Raw genomic sequence first — 21,899 nt, forward strand, 5'->3', positions numbered from 1 at the left:
GAGGCTCTGCCCACCGACCCGGATGTCATTATAGGTGATCTGCACAGGCGCAGAAGCTCGGTGTGCATGCGATCCCATTGCAAATTGTAGTCAAAGTAAGTAGAACCCACCCCTGAGCCAGCAGTGTGGAGCAGCAGCTCAAAAAAGCTAATACAATCCTTGGTTTATAAACAGAAACATAGAATCAAAATCACATGAAGTATTAGTACTGCCTTATAAAGCTTTAGTAAGGCCACACTTGGAATATTGCATTCAGTTTTGGTCGCCACGATGTAAAAAGATGTTGAGACTCTAGAAAGAGTGCAGAGAAGAGCAACAAAGATGATTAGGGACTGGAGGCTAAAACATATGAAGAACGGTTGCAGGAACTGGGTATGTCTAGTTTAATGAAAAGAAGGACTAGGGAGACATGATAGCAGTGTTCCAATATCTCAGGGTTGCCACAAAGAAGAGGAGTCAAACTATTCTCCAAAGCACCTGAGGGTAGAACAAGAAGCAATGGGTGGAAACTAATCAAGGAGAGAAGCAACTTAGAACTAAGGAGAAATTTCCTGACAGTTAGAACAATTAATAAGTGGAACAACTTGCCTGCAGAAGTTGTGAATGCTCCAACAATGGAAATTTTAAGAAAATGTTGGATAACCATTTGTCTGAAATGATATAGGGTGTCCTGCTTGAGCAGGGGATTGGACTAGAAGATCTCCAAGGTCCCTTCTAACTCTATTCTGATTGATTGATTGATTGATCCTTTAGACCTTGTTATTTTATTTGTGATGAGTTTAGTAATATTTTTTCAGCCTGCAAAATATGGAGGGGTGTGATGAATTGCCCATAGATTTAAATGATGAAAGCAGGATTTTTGCAGAATGATAAAACAGTACTACTCTCATCAAAATAAGCAGTAAAAGTAGTATAAATAGTTTATTCTGTTGTTATGGGAGAATGTATCCAAAAGTCTCCCAATACCAGCAAAATTGTATTAATGCCAATTTAAAATATTTATACATTGCCTATGATGTAATGCATCCCAGTTTGATTTTTTTTTAAAAAAATATTAAATATAGAATAAAATGCAACAAAGCAAAAGTACATAAAATGCAACAATAAATTAATATTAAATGGCCAACTGGAGTTGAGAAAAATTCAAGGGTAGGCACATTTTAAAAGTGTTTCAGGGAAAGTAAAAAAAAATGGATAGTGTTCCCCAACATTCAGCATGTTTCTTTATATGTATGACTATAACTTGTTGCTGGCAATCCTTATGATTTATATTGATATATTGATCATCAATTGTGTTGTAAATGTTGTACCTTGATGAACGTATCTTTTCTTTTATGTACACTGAGAGCATATGCACCAAGACAAATTCCTTGTGTGTCCAATCACACTTGGCCAATAAAATTCTATTCTATTCTATTCTATATCAAATTATCTTGATAATCTTTTTGGCAAGTAGATGTATTTCCAAAAAAGCAAAGAATTGCAGTCATCCACTATTTTTATGTTAAGGAATATTTATGGAGTTCATGCATGGCCCAGAGGCCATTACATAGATTTCTGTAACTGGACAATTTCCTCTACTTTCCCACCTCTAATAATACTGTGGTAAATTGAAGTCTAAATCTATGGAGAGCAATTAAGTTGGACCACCAATGAGTTCCACATATATCTTTTTCTCAGCAGATACACAATCTGCAATCTCTTGTGTAGGCCAAGGGATCTGTTTTGGATAAACCAAGTAGCCTCTAAACATATAAGAAGTAAAACTGAATTGTTACTAGATAACTCAGAAGTTTAATCCTCTGTCGTTGGAGCTTTTCAGTTGCCAGACACTGTCTCTGATCAAATTGTGTTGCAAATGTTCCATTAGAGTCGCTAAAGAACTCGCCTATTAAAAAGAAATGGGTTGGATGGTTCCTATTTCAATATTGTTCCTTTCTACACTTATGATTATGCTCCTTTTCAAAATGGGCAGCCCCTGGAAGAAGAGCTCCAAAGATTTTCCACCAGGACCCAGGCCTTTGCCTGTTATTGGAAACCTCCACATAATGGATCTGAAGAAACCTTATCAGACAATGTTAGAGGTAATTATTTTTTTATCCTTATGATTTATATTGATATATTGATCATCAATTGTGTTGTAAATGTTGTACCTTGATGAACGTATCTTTTCTTTTATGTACACTGAGAGCATATGCACCAAGACAAATTCCTTGTGTGTCCAATCACACTTGGCCAATAAAATTCTATTCTATTCTATTCTATATCAAATTATCTTGATAATCTTTTTGGCAAGTAGATGTATTTCCAAAAAAGCAAAGAATTGCAGTCATCCACTATTTTTATGTTAAGGAATATTTATGGAGTTCATGCATGGCCCAGAGGCCATTACATAGATTTCTGTAACTGGACAATTTCTCTACTTTCCCACCTCTAATAATACTGTGGTAAATTGAAGTCTAAATCTATGGAGAGCAATTAAGTTGGACCACCAATGAGTTCATATATATCTTTTCTCAGCAGATACACAATCTGCAATCTCTTGTGTAGGCCAAGGGATCTGTTTTGGATAAACCAAGTAGCCTCTAAACATATAAGAAGTAAAACTGAATTGTTACTAGATAACTCAGGAGTTTAATCCTCTGTCGTTGGAGCTTTTCAGTTGGCAGACACTGTCTCTGATCAAATTGTGTTGCAAATGTTCCATTAGAGTCGCTAAAGAACTCGCCTATTAAAAAGAAATGGGTTGGATGGTTCCTATTTCAATATTGTTCCTGTCTACACTTATCATTATGCTCCTTTTCAAAATGGGCAGCCCCTGGAAGAAGAGCTCCAAAGATTTTCCACCAGGACCCAGGCCTTTGCCTGTTTTTGGAAACCTCCACATAATGGATCTGAAGAAACCTTACCAGACAATGTTAGAGGTAATTATTTTTTTATCCTTTTCATTGAAGGGCAAAATTGCAGCATTCTGTAACTTTTGTAAGCCATGGAAATGAAAGCTTGCTCCGACCAAAGAGAAGTGGGAGAAGAATGGAATGCTCTTATTAAACCGAATGGCTCATGCCATTCTCTCCAGATATCACCTAGATCAATGATAGGAAACTTGTGTCTATCAATTTCTTGATAATCTTTTTGGCAAGTAGATGTATTTCCAAAAAAGCAAAGAATTGCAGTCATCCACTATTTTTATGTTAAGGAATATTTATGGAGTTCATGCATGGCCCAGAGGCCATTACATAGATTTCTGTAACTGGACAATTTCCTCTACTTTCCCACCTCTAATAATACTGTGGTAAATTGAAGTCTAAATCTATGGAGAGCAATTAAGTTGGACCACCAATGAGTTCCACATATATCTTTTTCTCAGCAGATACACAATCTGCAATCTCTTGTGTAGGCCAAGGGATCTGTTTTGGATAAACCAAGTAGCCTCTAAACATATAAGAAGTAAAACTGAATTGTTACTAGATAACTCAGAAGTTTATATGAAAATGTATCGTCACACATACTGTAGAGGACGGATGTCAAATTCAAGGCCTGGGGGCTGGATCCGGCCTGCTTGGTGCTTAGATCTGGCCTGTGGGGCCTCCCTGGAAACAGTGAAGGACTGGCCTACAGTGCCTCTGCCAGAGAAAATGGAGCTTGGGAAGGCTGCGTGCGCCCCCACCCCCAAGCTCCATTTCACTGGCAGAGGGTTGCAGGAGGCTGTTGCAGCTGAAAACAGAGGTTTGTACCTTGTTTTCTCTGGCAGAGCACTTGGGCCTCAACAGGTGTCCCCGATATGAGTGATGCTGAGCTAGCAACACCCACCCTGGCCATGCCTACCCCAGCTCCCCAAGGTCAAACGCAATCCTGATGTGGCCCTCCATGAAATCGAGTTTGACACCCCTGCTGTAAAGCATGAGAGCGCCTGTGTATCTACTGTAAGAAGGTGACAAGCAACAGGGAGAAAGCAGATTAACTCATTTTTTGCATCTGTCTTTACACAAAAGGAAAAAAACAACAATCCAACCTATCAAAACAGTATGGACCCATATTCAAAATCCAACTGGGACTCCAGAAAATAGTGGTGCTAACAGGATATGAGACTGTAAAGGAAGCTCTGGTGGATAAGGCTGATGTGTTTGCTGAGAGGGCCCCTTTCCCCATATTTGATGAGATTTCAAAGGGTTTTGGTGAGGACCTTCATTTCGTGTCAATACAATTTGCAAACATATGATCATTGTACAATAGAGACTTTGTACCAAAGATATCACAGAAGCAATGCAAATTAGAACTAACTGACATTGGGAAAATGGACAAAGTGTGGGACTGGTATTCATAACACAGAAAGTGACCTCAATGGTTCTGCTGTATTCTTAAGAAAGAATTTAGAATGCTTTGTAGTACAATGAAGATTCCAATCAGAGATTAATAACAACAACAACAATAATAATTTAATTTGTATACCGCCCTTCTCCTGAAGGACTCAGGGCGGTTAACAGCCAAGTAAAACGACAATAAATAGACACAATACAAGTAAAACAATAATTAAAAAACTTATTCAATGCCCAACAAAATAATATACTTCAAACAATTAAAAAATTAGAGACTAACCTACAGAATAACCCATTAAATTCTCAACTACAAGAACAACTGATTCTCTATAAACACAAACTCAATTTAGTTGAGCAAGAAGAACTGGTCAGAAATCTGAAAGCAACCAAACAAATACACTTTGAACAAGCAAATAAACCAGGAAGATGGCTCTCTTATAAACTCAAAAAAAAGAGAGAGAAAAGAACCATCTACCAATTACAAGATGAAAACGGAGAAAACCAATATAAAATAGAAAAGAAAAAAGAGATTGCACATAAATATTTTGAAGATCTCTATAAGAAAGAAAAAATAGATGAGGAGCAAATTAGGAACTATCTAAGGGAAAAAAGAACTCGAGAAATAAAAGATGAACTGAAAGAAATGCTGACTAAGGATATAACTATGATGGAATTAAATCAAGCAATTAGATCCCAGAAAAGTAGTAAAACACCAGGCCCTGATGGTTTTCCAGCAGAATTCTATAAGACAATAGAAGAACAAATAGGACCAATAATGGTTGATTTATTTAATGAGGTATTAACATCAGCTAAAATGCCGGATACATGGAGGGAAACACTAATTTCGCTAATCCCGAAGGAGGATACGGATCCTAGGCTGATACAAAATTATAGACCAATCTCTCTGTTAAATGTAGATTATAAAATATTTGCTACTATTATCGCCAATAGATTAAAGAAAATTTTGAATGATTATATACACTCAGACCAAAATGGATTCCTTCCAGACAGACAAAATTAGAAACAATTTAAGAATAATTATGGATAGTTTGGAATACTATGAAGCTCACCCAGAGAAACAGGTAGCCCTTGTTTTCTTGGACGCCCAAAAAGCATTTGACAATCTCAATTGGCAATTTATGATTCAACAAGTATATGATATGAATTTTGGCACCAAATTTGAGAATATTATAACAGCAATATATTCGATACAAAAAGCAAAAATTATAATCAATGGAGAAAATACCCAAACTTTAAATATAGAAAAAGGAGTTCGACAAGGCTGCCCCCTATCCCCTCTGCTCTTCATACTTTCATTAGAAGTATTACTAGAACGAATTAGACAAAATCCAGAAATAAAAGGATTGAAAATCAGAAGTGAAGAATATAAACTGCAAGCATTTGCAGATGATTTGGCTTTTATCATTGAAGAACCACTAGAGAGAGGACAAGCACTAATTAAGGAATTAGAAAGATATGGAACTGTAGCAGGGCTGAAAATTAATAGACAGAAAACAAAACTTCTACCAAAAAATTTAACAGAACCACAAACAATAGAACTGGAAAGATCACTTGGACTTCAAACAACAAGAAAAATCAAATACTTAGGGATATGGTTGTCAGCACATTGCAAAGCAATAAAGGAGAATAATTACAACAAATTATTACAAGAAACAAAAAAAGATTTAGAATTGTGGAAGAAGATGCAGCTGTCACTATTAGGAAGAATAGCAGCCGAAAGATGTCTATACTACCAAAATTCCTATATTTGTTTCAGACTGTTCCAGTCAAATTAGAAAAGACCTTTTTTAATGACCTTAATAAAACAATTGGAAAATTTATTTGGCAGGGGAAAAAACCTAGAATAAAAATGAAATATTTACAAGATATGAAGAGCAGAGGAGGATTCGGATTACCAAATTGGGAATTATATTATAGTGCAGCAACACTAGTTTGGTTAAAAGACTGGATCAATTTAAAGAATAAAAGAATACTAACTATAGAAGGCCACGACCTACAGAGAGGGTGGCATGCCTTTCTGTGGGAAACAGGCCATATGAAACAAAAGTATTTCCACAGACATTTGATTAGAGATTCCCTAATAAACAATTGGATCAAAGTTAAAAAGAAACACTATATAAAAATCCCAATCTGGCTATCCACAATGGAAGCAATGATTCACCCAAATAATTTAGATTTGAATAAAATGCTAAAATATAAAGATCTATTAGATATTCATGGAAAATTAAAAACACTACAGGACCTCCAAGAACAAGGACTACGGGTTGACTGGTGGGCCTATCTTCAGTTACAAAATCGATACAAACAAGATATAAAAGAATATGGAATATATCTTAAACCACAGCAATTAGATAAAATTTTACTAGGGCCAGACAAAAAAAATATTACCCAAATTTATAAATATTTGCTAGAAGTAGAATTGGAAGAAGAAGTAGTGAAAGGATGTATGATCGCATGGGGTCAAAATATTGGACATAATATAAATTTATCAGATTGGGAGAAAATATGGAACAGAAATTATAAACTAACCAAATCAGCAGCATACAAAGAAAATGCATATAAAATGTTCTATAGGTGGCACCTGCCCCCTTCGAGATTAGCGAAAATGTATCCCAAAATGTCTCCCATATGCTGGAAATGTAAAAAAAAAAGAGGAACATATTACCATATGTGGTGGTCTTGCCCAAGCACGTAAATATTGGTTAAAAATTAAAAAGTGGCTACAAGAAATCACGAATGAACAATTGGATCTAGAACCCGAACTTTTTTTATTGGGGATCTTTAAAAAAAAATACGTGAAGAGTATAAAATATTTAATACTACATATATTAACTGCTGCTAGGATGGCCTTCGCTCAATGTTGGAAACAGCCATGTGTGCCCACAGAGAGACTTATTGTACAAAAGATTATGAATTGCGCAGAAATGGACAAACTAACTTTGAGTCTGAAGGATAAGGAGACATCAGTATTTTATGGTATATGGGAACGGTGGTATGGATGGATGGAAAGGAGATAGGAATATTTAGTTACTAAACATAATCAATAGATAAAATAAGAACACAAATATGTATAATTTAATGTTTGTCATTATTGCATGGATTATTATTAGATGAAAAACACCACAAATAAGCTGTTAAATGATATAAGCCTTTTTTTCCCTTTTTTTTATGCTTTTAATGTAAAAAAGTTTAATAAAGTTTAATAATAAAATTTAAAAAAAAAACTTATTCAAATTTGGTCCCAAATTAAGATACATTTAAAACCATAAAACCCAATTAAAATTAAAAACCCAATAATAAAATCTAAAAATTCTATGCCTGTCCTGCGTGGAAAAATAGGTATGTCTTCAGCTCGCGGCGGAAGGTCTAAAGGATTGAGAGATTCTAAGATGAAAACACCTAAATGAGAACCAAAGAATCAGCTTGTATTAATTATCTGCAAGGGAGCATTCAGTACTCTAATATGGAGGCTGCTTGGATCAAGGACAGCCACTTTAGAGCTCTTAGTTAAGTTTCTCAAATGTTGAGTTGAATGTGACCCCAATCCATATTTCTTACAAGCACTAATTACAAAAAACAAAGGGAAATATGGCTCTGCTAAGATTTAGTGCTGTTTGTTAGATATTCTGGAATGATATTGTATATTCAATAGAATAAACAATTGAATAAACATTATATTGTGGAATGAATATACACATGGGGTTGGTTTTTAAAAGATATATTTCTTTAAATATTTTTCTTTAAATATTTAAATATTTCTTTATATATTTTCTTTATATCTTTATATCTTTATATATTTTCTTTAAAAAGTGACTAGCTAGTTCTCTGAATTGACTAGCCAGGTCTCTGTGATCACTCTGTTAAGTGGATTTCTTCCTCAAAATCTTCCTCTAATGATTATTAGGATATTTTGGTGGCAGAGTTATTTATCTTTTTGCCATGCATGATTTAGATCAGTGTTTTCTAAACAAGCCAACTTTTGGATGTATAGATTTCATTTCACAGAATTGGATGGGGAATTCTGGGAGAGGAAGTCCATATAGTTTAACATTGCCAAGGTTGAGAAATACTGATTTAGGCAAACTCTAAGGCAACAAGACTTGGAAATTAGCTAAGTATTTAAAAAATGTTCCTTGGGTTTTGGAAGATCCAGAGGGATGATGGTAGGAAGTGCATTTCTTCACCATCAATTGAAATTTTGCATACTTTTGTTTTTCAGGAATAGTTTTTTCCCATGGTGAGAACTGGAGAGTGATGAGGCGATTTATGTTAACCACCTTACGGGACTATGGGATGGGTAAGAGGTCTATGGAAAGCAGAATAGCTGAAGAGTGCAGTTTCCTGGTAAAGAAGTTTGAATCTTATAAAGGTGAGCTGGTGTTTCTTCTGGGGCTCAAGAACTTATCTATCTTATGTTATCTTGAAGGGGTTGAGGTTCCTGCATGACATACTCCAAACTTCCAAACCGTAGCTCTTTTTAAATAGTTTTTATTCAACAGTTTTTACAATGCTAAAAGATAATAAAAACTCAAATCAGGAAAAAAAATAGAAAATAGAAGAAAGCGCAAAGAGAGTGAGAGGAGAGAATGAGCGAGCAGAGAAGAAAAAGAAAAGAGATAGAAAAAAGAAAAGAATATTGAAAGAAGTGACTCCTGATCTTCCTTGCAACAATTACAGCAAAATTAATAGCTTCCTACTCCCTGTAGCAAGAGTGTCAAACTCAATTTCATTGAAGGCTGCATCAGGATTGTGTTTGACCTTAGGGCTGTGTGTGTGTGTGTGTGTGTGTGTGGACATGGCCAGCTGGACATCACTCATGTCAGGGATGCCTGTGGCGGCCTGAACACTCTGCCAGTGAAAACAGGCTCCTGAGTTCCATTTTTGGCTGCAACGGCCTACTGCAACCCTTTGCCAGTAAAGCAGAGCTCGCGAGGGCCACATGTGGCCTTCCAAGCTCCATTTTTGCTGGCAGAGGCACCATGTGCTGGTCCTTTGCTGTTTCCAGGGCAGCCCCACAGGCCAGATCTAAGTACCTTGTGGGCCGAATTTGGCCCCTGGGTCTTGAGTTTGACACCCCTGCCCTGTAAGAGTGCACACTGGTTCACTTCTTCCCTTAACATGCCCTTTCTTATCCATTCACAAATTCAAAACTCATTGTGATTTCTGTCCAAATATCAGCCAGATTGTTCTGTCTCTTTCCCCACTTCAGACCCACGAGCTGGCCTTCAGCCAGTGGATTCACGGCTCTTATCAGTCCTGGCAGAGAAATCACAGCTGCCTGCCAAAGTTCAAACAAATGACTCATGTAGGAAGACTTTCAGCTCTTTTTGAAATGGTTCAGCTAAACTTTTGCTTCCCGTGGAGTGAAAGTAGTCCCAAAGCTTCTTATATATCCTGTGGGGTGGGGCTCCTGCCCCACCCTTCCTTTTGATGATGACGCCTCTCTAATCTTCTGAAGCGCGGGTCAAGCCAAGCTTGATTATTATTATTATCAGCTGGGTCTGAAGGCGTAGCCTGGGGAAGAGAGGAATCAGGGGATGACGGCCTCATTACGTCCTCCAACTGGTCTGGTTCTGGCTCCTGGAGCTGAGCCAAAGGAATTGGTGCTCCCGAGGTAAGCCTTACCGGCCCTTCCCCCTCACTTTCGGAGTCACTTTCAGGCATGGGGCCAGGTTCAGGGGCTGGAGACACAATACTTCTGAATTTCAGAAGTTTATAAAAATATTGTTTTTAACCCTGATCAAACAAGTCAACTAAACAAGTCAATATTCAAACAAAACAAGTCAATATTCTTTTCTTTTTCTTCTAAGATTCTTAGTTTTTAAATAAAGTTGTTATCATAGGACTGAATCTCAATTTAATCTTTCTCCCGTCTAAAATATTTTTCAAGATTTTAGAAATCCTCTTTTGTAAATTTAAAACTAAACCCTTGCTGTTTTAATTTTTTGTTTGTCATTTGTACTTCCACTCTATCATCTCTGTTTTATAATCTTCCATTTTTTCATTTTCCAGCATTTCTTCATTATGTAGGATTTCTATCCCCTCTTTCTTCTCTTTTCTTTTTCCTTCTTGAAACATTAGTTTCTTATTTCTATGTCCACAGAGTCTCAGGATTCAGTCTTTAACTGTTTTCAATTAAACAATTTGTATTCTCACAAAAGTATTGTTTTGTTTTCTCAGTTTTTCAAAAAACCTTAACAAAAGTCATAATATTCCAAATTCATCTGGTCTTTTACATCATTTAAAACTTTGTCTGAAAGTTGCCTGCAATTGTCTGAAGGTTGAATCATTGTAACTGTACTATTTTTTTTGTTAGTTTGAGAGACGTTTCACTGCCCATCCAGGCAGCTTCATCAGTCAGAGGAAGGTAGTTAGGCAGAGAGTCATTGGAATGTACCAATTCTTGCTACACTAAACTTAGGGGTTTCCACCCTAAAGAGTGATGTAATTGGAGATTCACCTCTTTATCTATGCACATCAACAAATTTATAAGACCCTGAACTCTAGATTGATGCTAGAATCAAGCCAATGAAATATAAAGTTAATACTTATGCTAATTTTATTTTTATTATATTTTGATGAAATTCCACATTTGATGTCTAGGAAAACCATTTGAATTCAAAGGAATTATAACTGCAGCTGTTGGCAATATCATAGTATCCATTTTACTTGGGAAGCGATATGACTATGAAGATCCAAAATTTATTAAATTATTGACTTTGGCAACAGAAAATAACAGGCTTTTGGGAAGCACTCCAATGCAGGTAAATAACATTCATTTGAAAAGTATTAACAGCTCATTTATTGTATAAGAAAGGTAGTGTGCTTTATTCAGGATTCACTGCAAAAACATTTAAAAGTTTTAACAAACTGCTGCAGGTTTTCAGGTAGCCCTACAATGCAGGTAATGATTATTAATTTGTAAAGTATTAACAGCAAATTTATTGTATAGGAAAGGCAGGGTGAATTATTCAGGATTCACTGCAAAATCCAAAATCTAATGAGTAATATTGAAAACTTTTATGACGATTCAATTTTTTTTAAAAAAAATGGTACTGTCTTCCCATCATTCTTTCATTGAGTATACAAGTATGTATGGAGGCATGTCAAATGTATGGATAGTACATCCTACTTGCAGTGGAAACTTTGGTTCTACTACCTGGTGCAACTTTGGTTCTATTTCCCAATCAACTTACTGGAAAATAATAAGAACAAATGGATGAAAAATATATAAGTTAATGAGAACAATACAATATTAGCTAGAGGTATATACTTATATACCACTCCATAGTGCTTGAACATTCATAGTGTGCATTCATAGTGCTTGAACATTCATAGTGCTTGAACATTGCATAGTGTGCTAGAACATTCTGGGCAGTTTACAATATCAAGCACATTGCCTCCAACAATCTGAGTCCTTATTTTAGTGACCTCAGAAGGATGGAAGGCTAAGTCTACCTTGAAGGCTGTCAGAATCGAACTCCAGGCTATGTGCAGAGTTAGATTGCAAAACTGCATTCTAACTGCTGCACAATCATGGCTACATACATCTATGGCAGGCCTTCCAAAATTCTCCACCAAAGAAATTAAAAAGCCCATATCTACATTGTAATTGGTTTGTATTATTATGTTTTCTATTGTAATATATGAGCAGACATCATTTGGTAGGCCTATCAGAATCTATATTCTAGATATGTGACTTCTTTTTTTATATGTTTCAGCTATATAACATATTTCCTATGCTTGGCTATTTTTTTGCCACTCGTAAGAAAGTCCTGAATAACAGAAAGGAATTGTATGCTTTCATCAATGAAAACTTCATCCAATGTTTCAACAATCTGGATGAAAATGACGCAAGAAACTTTATTGATTCATATCTCATACAACAGCAACAGGTAATGAAATGTGCTAGAAATGGCAGCTGGAAGTTTTCCATTGAATTGCAGAAATGAATTTGTAAACGGAAACAAATGCAGTTGACAAGAATATTTATTATAGAAGACAACAAACTTAGCAAATTGGCAGTGGTCTCCAAAAATTGAGCAATCATTCATTTCCCCTGATTTTTAGCACTCTAATTTTGAAAAGTTTGTATTATGGTCAATAACCAGGACTACTGCAGTTACCAATTACCACTTAGCCTAATCTTCTTAGTACTTGATGACCCCAGGATAATAATAGTCTAGAACTCACAATTTCCTGCTTTTTACCTGCTGCCTTAACCACTACACCAAACTGGTTCTCTACTTACAGTTACACATACCTTGTGTAATGATTTATTTACATATATACATAATGTACAATCAGAGGTGAAATTCAGCAGGTTTTCGCAGGTTCTGGAGAAGCGGTAGTGGAAATTTTGAGTAGTTCAGAGAACCGGCAAATACCAGCTCTGGCTGGCCCCAGGAGTGGGGAGGGAAAGGGGATTTTGCAGTATCCTTCCCCCAGGAGTGGGGAGGGAATGGGGATTTTGCAGTAGCCTTCCCCTGCTGCGCCCACCAAACCAAACCACACCCACCAAGCCACGCAATGCCCACCAAGCCATGCCCACAGAACGAGTAGTAAGAAAAATTGAATTCCACCACTGCATACAATCCAGATATAGAAAGTGATAGTCATTCAGTCATTCACCAAACTGACCGATTCACTCACTCACTCACTTACTTGAGAGCGAAGGAATGGAATGAATCTTTTCCAATGATGGTTATAAAATTGAAGGTAATAAAAAATAAAAAATGTGTGTGGAAGTGTAACCTCCTAGGTAATAACTTTCATGTAGATAATTATTTATAAAGCTTCACACAGACATTAAATAGCATTAGAATAGAATGAGATTAACTTCAAAACTGAATAGCTTCTTTTACACTACACTATTAACCAGAGCATATAAAACATTTGCTAGACCAAGTTTTGAATACAGCTCGCCTGTCTGGAACCTATACCACATTTCAGACATCAATACAATTGAATGTGTCTAGAAATATTTTACAAGAAGAGTTCTCCACTACTCTGAATACCTTATGCCACCAGACTTGAAATCCTGGGTTTAGAAAATTTAAAACTCCACTGCCTTCAACATGACCTGAATTTAACTCATAGAATCATCTATTACAATGTCCTTCCTGTTGAAGACTACTTCAGCTTCAATCACAACAACACACGAGCACACAATAGATTTAAGCTTAATGTTAACCGCTCCAATCTTGATTGCAGAAAATATGACTTCAGTAACAGAGTTGTTAATACTTGGAATACACTACCTGACTTTGTGGTCTCTTCCCAAAACCCCCAAAGCTTTAACCAAAAACTGTCTAATATTGACCTCACCCCATTCCTAAGAGATCTGTAAGGGGCGTGCAGAAGAGCACAAGCATGCCTACCATTCCTGTCCTATTGTTTCCTTTCATTATATCCAATTAATATAGTTATTATATACTTATGTTTATATATGCTTATATATTGTTATTTCATTCTTATGCTTATATATATTGTGTGACAAAAATAAATAAATAAATAAATAAAAAATGAATTGGATCTGAGTACAGCCAAGAAGAAAGAGAGGTACCAAAGAAATATTATCCTCTATATAAACAACCACAGCACCATTTTGGAAACAAAGAGAAAACATTCCAAAAATTCTATTAAGGAGAATTAGAAAAAAAATACACTCTTCATGTAACTCTTGCAATAAGAGTTTTGATTGATTCAGTCTCCTATTTTTCCTGAACATGTATTGGAATTTTTTCAATCAGCTTCTTGTAAATATATTTGAAGCAGCACTGGCAACACCTTTTCAACCATTTTCCCTAAAAGAAGGAAACAAATAAATAGTTGGTAGTTTTTAAAAAACTCCAGTGTGAGTTTTTTAAAAAAATTGGTTACATTAACCTTTTTTTCAAGGCATTTGGCATTCATTACTCCTGTCAAGCTGTTTATAACATACTCTTTGCCCATGTAAAAAATCTCAACCTAGCAGAGACTAAGACTACAAAACATTATGAATTCAAAATGGTCTGAGTTGGGAACTATTTTAGCCTTTAACTTTGCATACTTCTAATGCATGCCATTTTATTACATCTTTTCACAAAGCAAATTGTAAAAAAATTCCAGATAAGGCTGCTTTGTCTTTGCAACGTGTCCTGGAGTGCACTCTTTTAGAACCACTTTTAAAACCAGTTCTTTCTTTTAATTCTAGGAAAGGAAGACTCAAAACAATGGATATTTCAACCATAAAAATCTAGAAGAGTCTGTGACGAGTCTATTTGTTGCTGGTGTGGATACGATAATGAGCACTTTATTTTGGGCCTTTACTCTAATGATGAAGTACCCTTTAATTCAGAGTAAGTGCTTTACAATTTGTCAGCTTCCATTATTTTAGCACATCTTGCTTTGAGGTAGGCAATATTAGTTACAGTAACTTTGGTAATGCCTGAATAAAGGGGGCAAAAAAGATAAATAATTCTATTTCCTATTTTGTGGACTGATCTGAATCATGTGTAAGGTCCTCCCCATTCAAGAAAGTAGGGACTTTTGAGACAGCAGCATTTTGAAAGGAACCTTTTATTGAAAGGGAGTGATTGCAAGACAAAAGCAAAGCAGGTTCTAAGGTCCCTTCGGGCAATTCTGTTAGGATAAAGGAGTAAGAAACTCCTCCTCTCAATCTGATGTTGAATGAGCCAATCCACAGGTGTGAAGATGTTGTGAAGACAAGGAGATAAGGGACTGTTCCCAGACACTTCTTTCAGGAGGCTTCAGAACTGAGGCAAAACAGATGGCCCTCCCCACCCCCATACATTCCCCAAAGGTAAATCAAAGTGCAGGGCAGATAGGTGTCAGAGCTAGATTATAAACTAAGGGATTACAGGATATGTAGGAAACAGCAAGAGGATAATAAGTGAGTAAATGATCCAGTGGCCCCTCCCCACAGAAATGGCAGTATCACGATAGGGATCTGACATCATGCATAAGCACAAATGGAACACCTGGCTACAGCACCTTAAAACAATTGCATCCTTTCGAGGGTTTGCATCCTTCTCTGTGCTCTGGACTATGCTATAGCTCTAGAACAGAGGTATCAAACCCGATTCCATTGAGGGCTGCATCAGAGTTGTGATTGAACTTGGGGAGCCAGGGTATGTGGCCGGGATGGGCATGGCCAGCTTCCTTCTCCTTCTCATTCCCATCTACCTCCCTCCCTCCATCTCTCTCTCTCCCCTCCCCCTTCTCTCCTTCTCCTTCCCATCTCCTTCCTCCCTCCCTCCCTCCCTCCCTCCCTCCCTCCCTTCCTTCCTTCCACAGGAAAACTATGATGGTACAAGAAGTCAGCATCTAAGGTCTCAATCTACAACTATTATATTATCTATAATATGTATAGCCTGGTCAAATCAGCAGAGACTCCAGTTAGGGCACATCTAGTGAATTTACTACACACCATCAGTTTCCAGAAGAAATCCTGCCCACTATACACATCATCACAATTTAATATTTCCAAGAGTTAGCACCATATCTAACACACTGAGGATATCTTACTGGATGTCATTGTTTATTACCTCAGAAAAAGTCCAAGAAGAAATAACAAACGTTGTTGGATATGCTCAGCCAAGAGCCGAACACCGAACAAAAATGCCTTACACAGATGCTGTAGTCCATGAAATTCAAAGATATGCTGATGTTGTTCCCTTAAATGTGCCACATGCAACTACAGTGGATGTTACTTTTAAGGGCTATTTCATTCCGAAGGTGATGTATCTGTATTGTTCTCTTTCTAGTCCTAGCTAGTTACATCCATTTATTACAGTACAACAATAAAGGATCTTCAAAAGCTTTCGTAGCTCTATTGCCACAGGCTCTATTAGTTTTAGGAATATAATAATATGGCATATTTGATTGTATTCAAACTCTATGCAGGTACAAGTTTGCGTACAGCTACAGTAAAATGTATGTTGTGTGGGGAAAGCTATGCTGGTCTAGGTAGCCAAAAATCAGTTTATATTACTGTAATTATCAAATAGGAATAAAAGTGTTTCTTAAGAATAATTAAGTGATGTTTCTCATACACCCTAATACATTTTCTGAGAATATATATTGAAAGTGAAGCCTTTTCCTTTTGCCATCCACGTGTAATGTGAGACTACGCTGTGTAAAGACTCCTTTATCCATGGAGGATAAGCACAGGAATAAAGACTCTGAAATCTTAATGTTTGAAAAGCATCCATATATTAAAAAGCTTTCTATTGCAGATACCTCATTCTCTATACATAGATGGGAACACAGGGAGAATGAAGAGTATATGGATTAAAGAAGTTTAAAAGTTCTGAATGTATCTTCCTAAAACTAAGAATTATGGAACTCAGTGGCATTTACTACTAAGGAAGCAAATGCAGATTTTTGTGCTTGCAATCCAACAAAAAAGCCCATATATACAGTATGCTGTTGATACCCAAGTTTATATTTTCACTCTTGGTGACCCAAGAGTGGTACCTAAAGGCTGTGAGGGACTAAATGGGGGACAACAGGCTTTGACCCTGGAAAAAATGAATGGCTTTGGGTATGCAGGGCTCCAGGATCCAGGGCTTTGTCATTTTTGATTCTGGATAGGGTGGCACTGCCAAGTTGTGAACAGAAAGATCCTGTTCACAACTTGGAGATTCTCCTGGACTTGCGACTCCTGCTGAAAAAACAGGTCACAGTTGCAGCTAGGAGAGCATTTGTACAACTTTGTGTTGTACCCCATTTGTGGCCTTCCCTGGATCAGGATTCCCTATGATCAGTCATTTAGTCCCCAGTCATCTCATGGTTGGACTGTTGTAATGCACTCTACATGGGGCTACCCTTGAAAAGCATTCAGAAGCTATAGTTGGTGCAGAGTACAGCAGCGTGAGTAGTTTTGGGAGCCCCAAGAATGTCCTCTCTGTGAGCTGCATTGGTTACCAGTCTGCTTCCCGGTATAATTCAAGGTGTTGATGATCACCTTTAAAGTCCTTCATAGCATGGGTACAGGCTACTTGAGGAACTGTCTCACTCCACTGGGTGTCAGGGTTCTGACCAATGCCCTAATTAAAACATGCTGAAGTTCAAAAGAAATCCAATTATTTATTAGAAGCGTCATGTTGGTACATACCAAGTGAAGCCAACTCTGACCTCACTTAATTCACATCTTGGCTCTGAGCCTGTTTCCCCTATCCCCCAAAGTGTGTCATCAGTCACATTCCCCAATTTCACGGGTTGTAGAAGTCACTCTCTCCGACCACTGTGGATCTCTGCTTTGACGTTTGCAAATTGGAACGTGCTTTGTTTTGACTGAGGTGCAAACTCCTCAATACAGCTACGAGGCTCGATTCCACATCTCCCTGCCTATGGCAACTCGAGAGCAGGTTGGGAAGGCTTCGCGAGTTGACACTGGGATTGGCCCATACCACCCATCCAGCAGAGGAGGCCTGCTGTGGTCCCATCAGCCTGATTATTCCAGCTGGTGGGATCTAGGCCTTCTCTGCTGTTGCTCCTGCCCTCTGGAACATCTTGCCCCGCCCGATGCGAGTTTGGCCCCAATCCTCCTATCTTTCCATAAGGGCCTAAAGATGTGGCTCTGCCAGTTGCCAGAGGAATAGCATGGTGAAGGTGGTTGATTGACTAATAACAGATCCAACCTCCCTGCATTCTGCCCCCACCCATGTGTCCTTAGGTTTTAAAGTCTGATTTTAATTATTTATGTTTTAATTGTATATGTAACTATAAGCCACCTAGAGTTATCCTATGGTAAGATAGCCAGCCAATAAATTTTATAAATAAATGAAATAAACAAATTAAATAAATATTTTTTTTAAAAAAATCAATTTTATTGTTGCAAGTAGAAACAAAGACCCAAAGAAGTTCAACAGTTCAAAGATCTGATTACAATTCAGATTACATGACTGGGCAGATTAGTGCCTCTGTGAACCACATTGAAAATCTCAGGATTATACAATAACATGGTGGGTTATGCACAATCTTGATTTCTACATCACCTATTGCTTTCTTTTTATAGGGCACCCATATCATTCCCTTGTTGACTTCTGTGCTGCATGATGAATCTCAATGGGAGAGACCTCATGAATTCTACCCTGAACATTTTCTCAACACTGAAGGAAAATTTGTCAAAAGAGATGCATTCATGCCTTTCTCTGCAGGTACCCATTTAATTTTTTTTAATTAAAAATGAATCAAATGATATTTAGTGTTTCTCCCTGATTAAAATCTTCCAGAGTGGCTAATAGTATAAGAGTTAATCCACAATACCATTTAGGTTTTATTTTGTTTTCAAGTCCCTGCTATCTTATAAATATAGAAATAGTCATAAATCATAATCACAATCATAATAATTACAACAATTTTATCAATTTATTTGTTCTTGACACAATACTTGACACACCAGAGATCCATTATAGTGGCAGCTCATCAGCCTTTCAGAGTTGGAATTATTATTCTTTATGATTAGTTCACAAGGCCTCAATTTTATAGCGAACTCTCAAACCAATATATCATGAGAAGGTGGAATAAAACGTTATTAACACAGCTAATAAATCTGTTTCTTGTTACAGGCCGGAGAGTATGTCCAGGTGAGACCCTTGCCAAAACAGAAATATTCATGTTCTTTACTAGTCTTCTGCAGAGATTCACCCTCCAACCAGCTCCTGGAATATCAACAGAAGACCTGGACATGACTCGTGCAGTTGGGCTTACGACACCTCCCAAGACTTACACATTATGTGCTCTATCACATTCATAAAAGTACATTCAATTGTACTTTTGTGAGTCATTCATGAGTCTCAATTGCTCAGCTGTATTGGTCTCTCTTAGAGCCTTTATTCCTTCTCTTCAACATTAAAGGTAGCACACGTGGTTCTTAAAATTAGTAGTAGACAAAGTATATATTTAAATTGGTCCTTAGTTATTGTATCAATCACTACATAAAGAACAATTAACAAACTGATCCAATGATTTCTTCCAAAAACTACATTAAACTACCTTCTTCCTGAGTAAAATGCTCAGAATGTCAGTTCTTGAATGATCATTGACATACTGGGAAACATTCCAGAAAGTTTTCCTCTTTGAACCAGATATAATGGTCATGCTCATAGTCACTCATGCACTACTTGTTCTTGTTTGGATCACTGCAATGCCTGACCCTACACCAGCTTGTCCTTGAAAACCACCTAGAAAATTTAACTGGATCAAAATGCAGCAGTACACAGGTTTGGAAGTCCCTTTCTTGCTGCACTGTTGCTGTGTGAATTTCTTTGTGAGGAAATTCAGGGTGCTGATTATCACTTTTAAAGCCCTAGATAGCAAGAACCAGTTTATTTGAGGGACTGCATCTTCTTGGGTATGTCTACCTATCCAGCTAGATCAGGGGTGTCAAACTCAAGGCCCGTGGGTCAGATCTGGCCCATGAAGTGCTCAGATATGGCCCGCAGGACCATCTTGGAAACAATGAAGAACTGGCCCATGGTGCCTCTACCAATGAAAATGGTGGTCAGGAGGGCTGTACGCAGCCCTCCCAGGCTATGTTTTTAATTGCGACAGCCTCTTGCAGCCCTCTGCCAGCAAAAACAGAGCCTTTTCCATCCCAGCGGAAAAATAAAGCCTTGATGAGTGATGTCAGGCTGGCCATTCCCATCCCAACCACACCCACCCCTTGGCCCCTCAAGGGCAAACACAACCCTGATGCGGCCCTCAATGACAGCCCTGAGCTAGATTGTATAGATTCTATGTCCATTCTATTTAATGTTATCGTCTGGTGAGACCTAAAAAGTGAGCCTTTTCCAAGAACTTCTGGATGACATCGCTGTGAGATCAGACACGAGGAGTGGGTTTCTGTGCTCCTGTGCTAAATTCTCCCTATTGGTGGGCTCTGAGAGGAGCCAAAGCCTCTCTATAGGGGAGGTGAAGCAAAGAGGGGTGCCCTGCAAGGTCACAGAGAGTTGCAACTCTCCTACCTGACCTGGGGTTTTACTTTCCCTCTCAGCCATGACAAGGAGAAGAGGCAACCTAAACATGGCTGCCACAAAGCTGGGGCAACTAAGGAACACCTATGATTGGTGCTGGAGCGGAGTTAGTGAAGAGTTATTGGAGCTGGGTGAGAAGATTCTCTTTTTTTTGCATTTGTAGAATGAGGACCCAGATTATTGGGGGGGCAATAAGTTGACTTTGTATATAAATATACAAATAGGATGAGACTATTGCCTTACACAATGTAAGCCGCCCTGAGTCTTCGGAGAAGGGCGGGATATAAATTCAAATTTTAAAAAAAAATTAGTCCCTAAGCTTAAAGGAAAAAAGAAGAAAGTTCAGAAAAAGAGACTCTTAGAGTTATCTTTTTTAAAGTGGTGAACAACCATAGAGAGAAAAATACTAGATTTGAATGAAAGGAACTGAAAGGAGAAAAGCTAAAGACCTTTTAACCAAGGAAAATTGGATTTTAAACTGGGTAGCATTGTTATGGAAAGGCATTATAAAATGCTGGAACTATGTATCTGAATTTATTCGAGTATTTAATTTTGTCTCTATAAACTGAATTAAATTTGGGTTTTAATGTATCATGCTTGAAACAACACTGAAATCTCTGTTGATGCTGCCATCTACTGGTGAATGGAATATACTACACCCCTACAAATCTAGGAAAATTATGACAGAAGAAACAAGCAACACCTTTTTAAAGGATTGTGGTGATACTAACTGTTCTATAATTAATTACTTTACTATTGTGAAAATAAGGAAGACATTTAAATAAAGTAAAGTGACTTTTGTTGTGCGGAAACTGCCTGGACTATTTAAATGGAATTGATTAATAACCCTGAGATGTAAAGAGCTATGACTATTGAACTCTTTGATGAGCAAAACTGGAACTGAATATATTGTTTGTGGCCCTGACTAAAAGTGGACTTATTAAACTAAGACAAGATGCTCTTTCAAGGTGAAATAAGTGAGATATCAAGAGAAATGGCGTAGATGTTTCAAAGCATTAGGGATACCATGACAAAGAACCACAGAGAGATAAAAGACTTAATCCAAGGTATAAGTGACAAAGTAGAATGAAGATCAAAGAGTCCAGGAAAGCGAGGAGGCGGTGGAAAGAATGGAGGAAAAAATAGGACAAATCACCAAATAAAACAAGTGAATGAGAATTTTTTTTTGAGAGATATAAAAATGGAACTGGAATTGGATAATCTGGAAGATGTTTTTGAAAGGGAGAAAGGGGTATGGGTGGATACCCTGGAGATCTGGCAACTTAGAAGGTAGATATGGGAAAAATATTTAGATGGAATAATGAAGATACAGATGTTGACAGAGACAAAGATCCAAAAGAGGAGTATTGGAGGAAAGTCAAAAAAACAAATAAGAATTGAAGTATAAAAACGGACAAAAGATGATGGATAGAATAGAACTGTTTTCTTTCTTTCTTCTTTTTTCTAATATAATGATGGCCTGATTAAAAACTAGAAATAGAGGTAGAAATAAGAATATACACTTTTATATAAAGGATTATATCTTAACATAAATAAATAGTAGAAATTATAAACA

At 37.2% G+C, this 21,899-nt stretch overlaps 1 protein-coding gene across 1 annotated transcript; it reads left to right on the forward strand.

Moving 5' to 3' along the window:
• Positions 1–1,967: 1,967 nt before the first annotated feature.
• Positions 1,968–20,429, forward strand: LOC131197538 (cytochrome P450 2K6-like). Its single transcript, XM_058181771.1, has 10 exons — positions 1,968–2,084; positions 2,816–2,924; positions 4,017–4,178; positions 8,560–8,709; positions 10,944–11,104; positions 12,062–12,235; positions 14,536–14,680; positions 15,895–16,079; positions 18,364–18,505; positions 18,917–20,429. Exons 1-10 carry the CDS (start codon positions 1,968–1,970, stop codon positions 19,102–19,104), a joined length of 1,533 nt encoding a protein of 510 aa, XP_058037754.1. The 3' UTR covers positions 19,105–20,429.
• Positions 20,430–21,899: the final 1,470 nt, after the last annotated feature.

The sequence above is a fragment of the Ahaetulla prasina genome, chromosome 1 (assembly GCF_028640845.1).
Source record: "Ahaetulla prasina isolate Xishuangbanna chromosome 1, ASM2864084v1, whole genome shotgun sequence".
Classification (NCBI taxonomy): Eukaryota; Metazoa; Chordata; class Lepidosauria; order Squamata; family Colubridae; genus Ahaetulla; species Ahaetulla prasina.

What these genes read in the sequence shown, in the direction of transcription:
- LOC131197538 (XM_058181771.1), top strand. Translation starts at nt 1,968, where the DNA reads ATGGGCAGCCCCTGGAAGAAGAGCTCCAAAGATTTTCCACCAGGACCC. An exon ending in CTTATCAGACAATGTTAGAG is followed by an intron (nt 2,085 to 2,815) that starts GTAATTATTTTT and finishes CAAAATGGGCAG; the next exon opens with CCCCTGGAAGAAGAGCTCCA. An exon ending in ATCTCATACAACAGCAACAG is followed by an intron (nt 12,236 to 14,535) that starts GTAATGAAATGT and finishes TTTTAATTCTAG; the next exon opens with GAAAGGAAGACTCAAAACAA.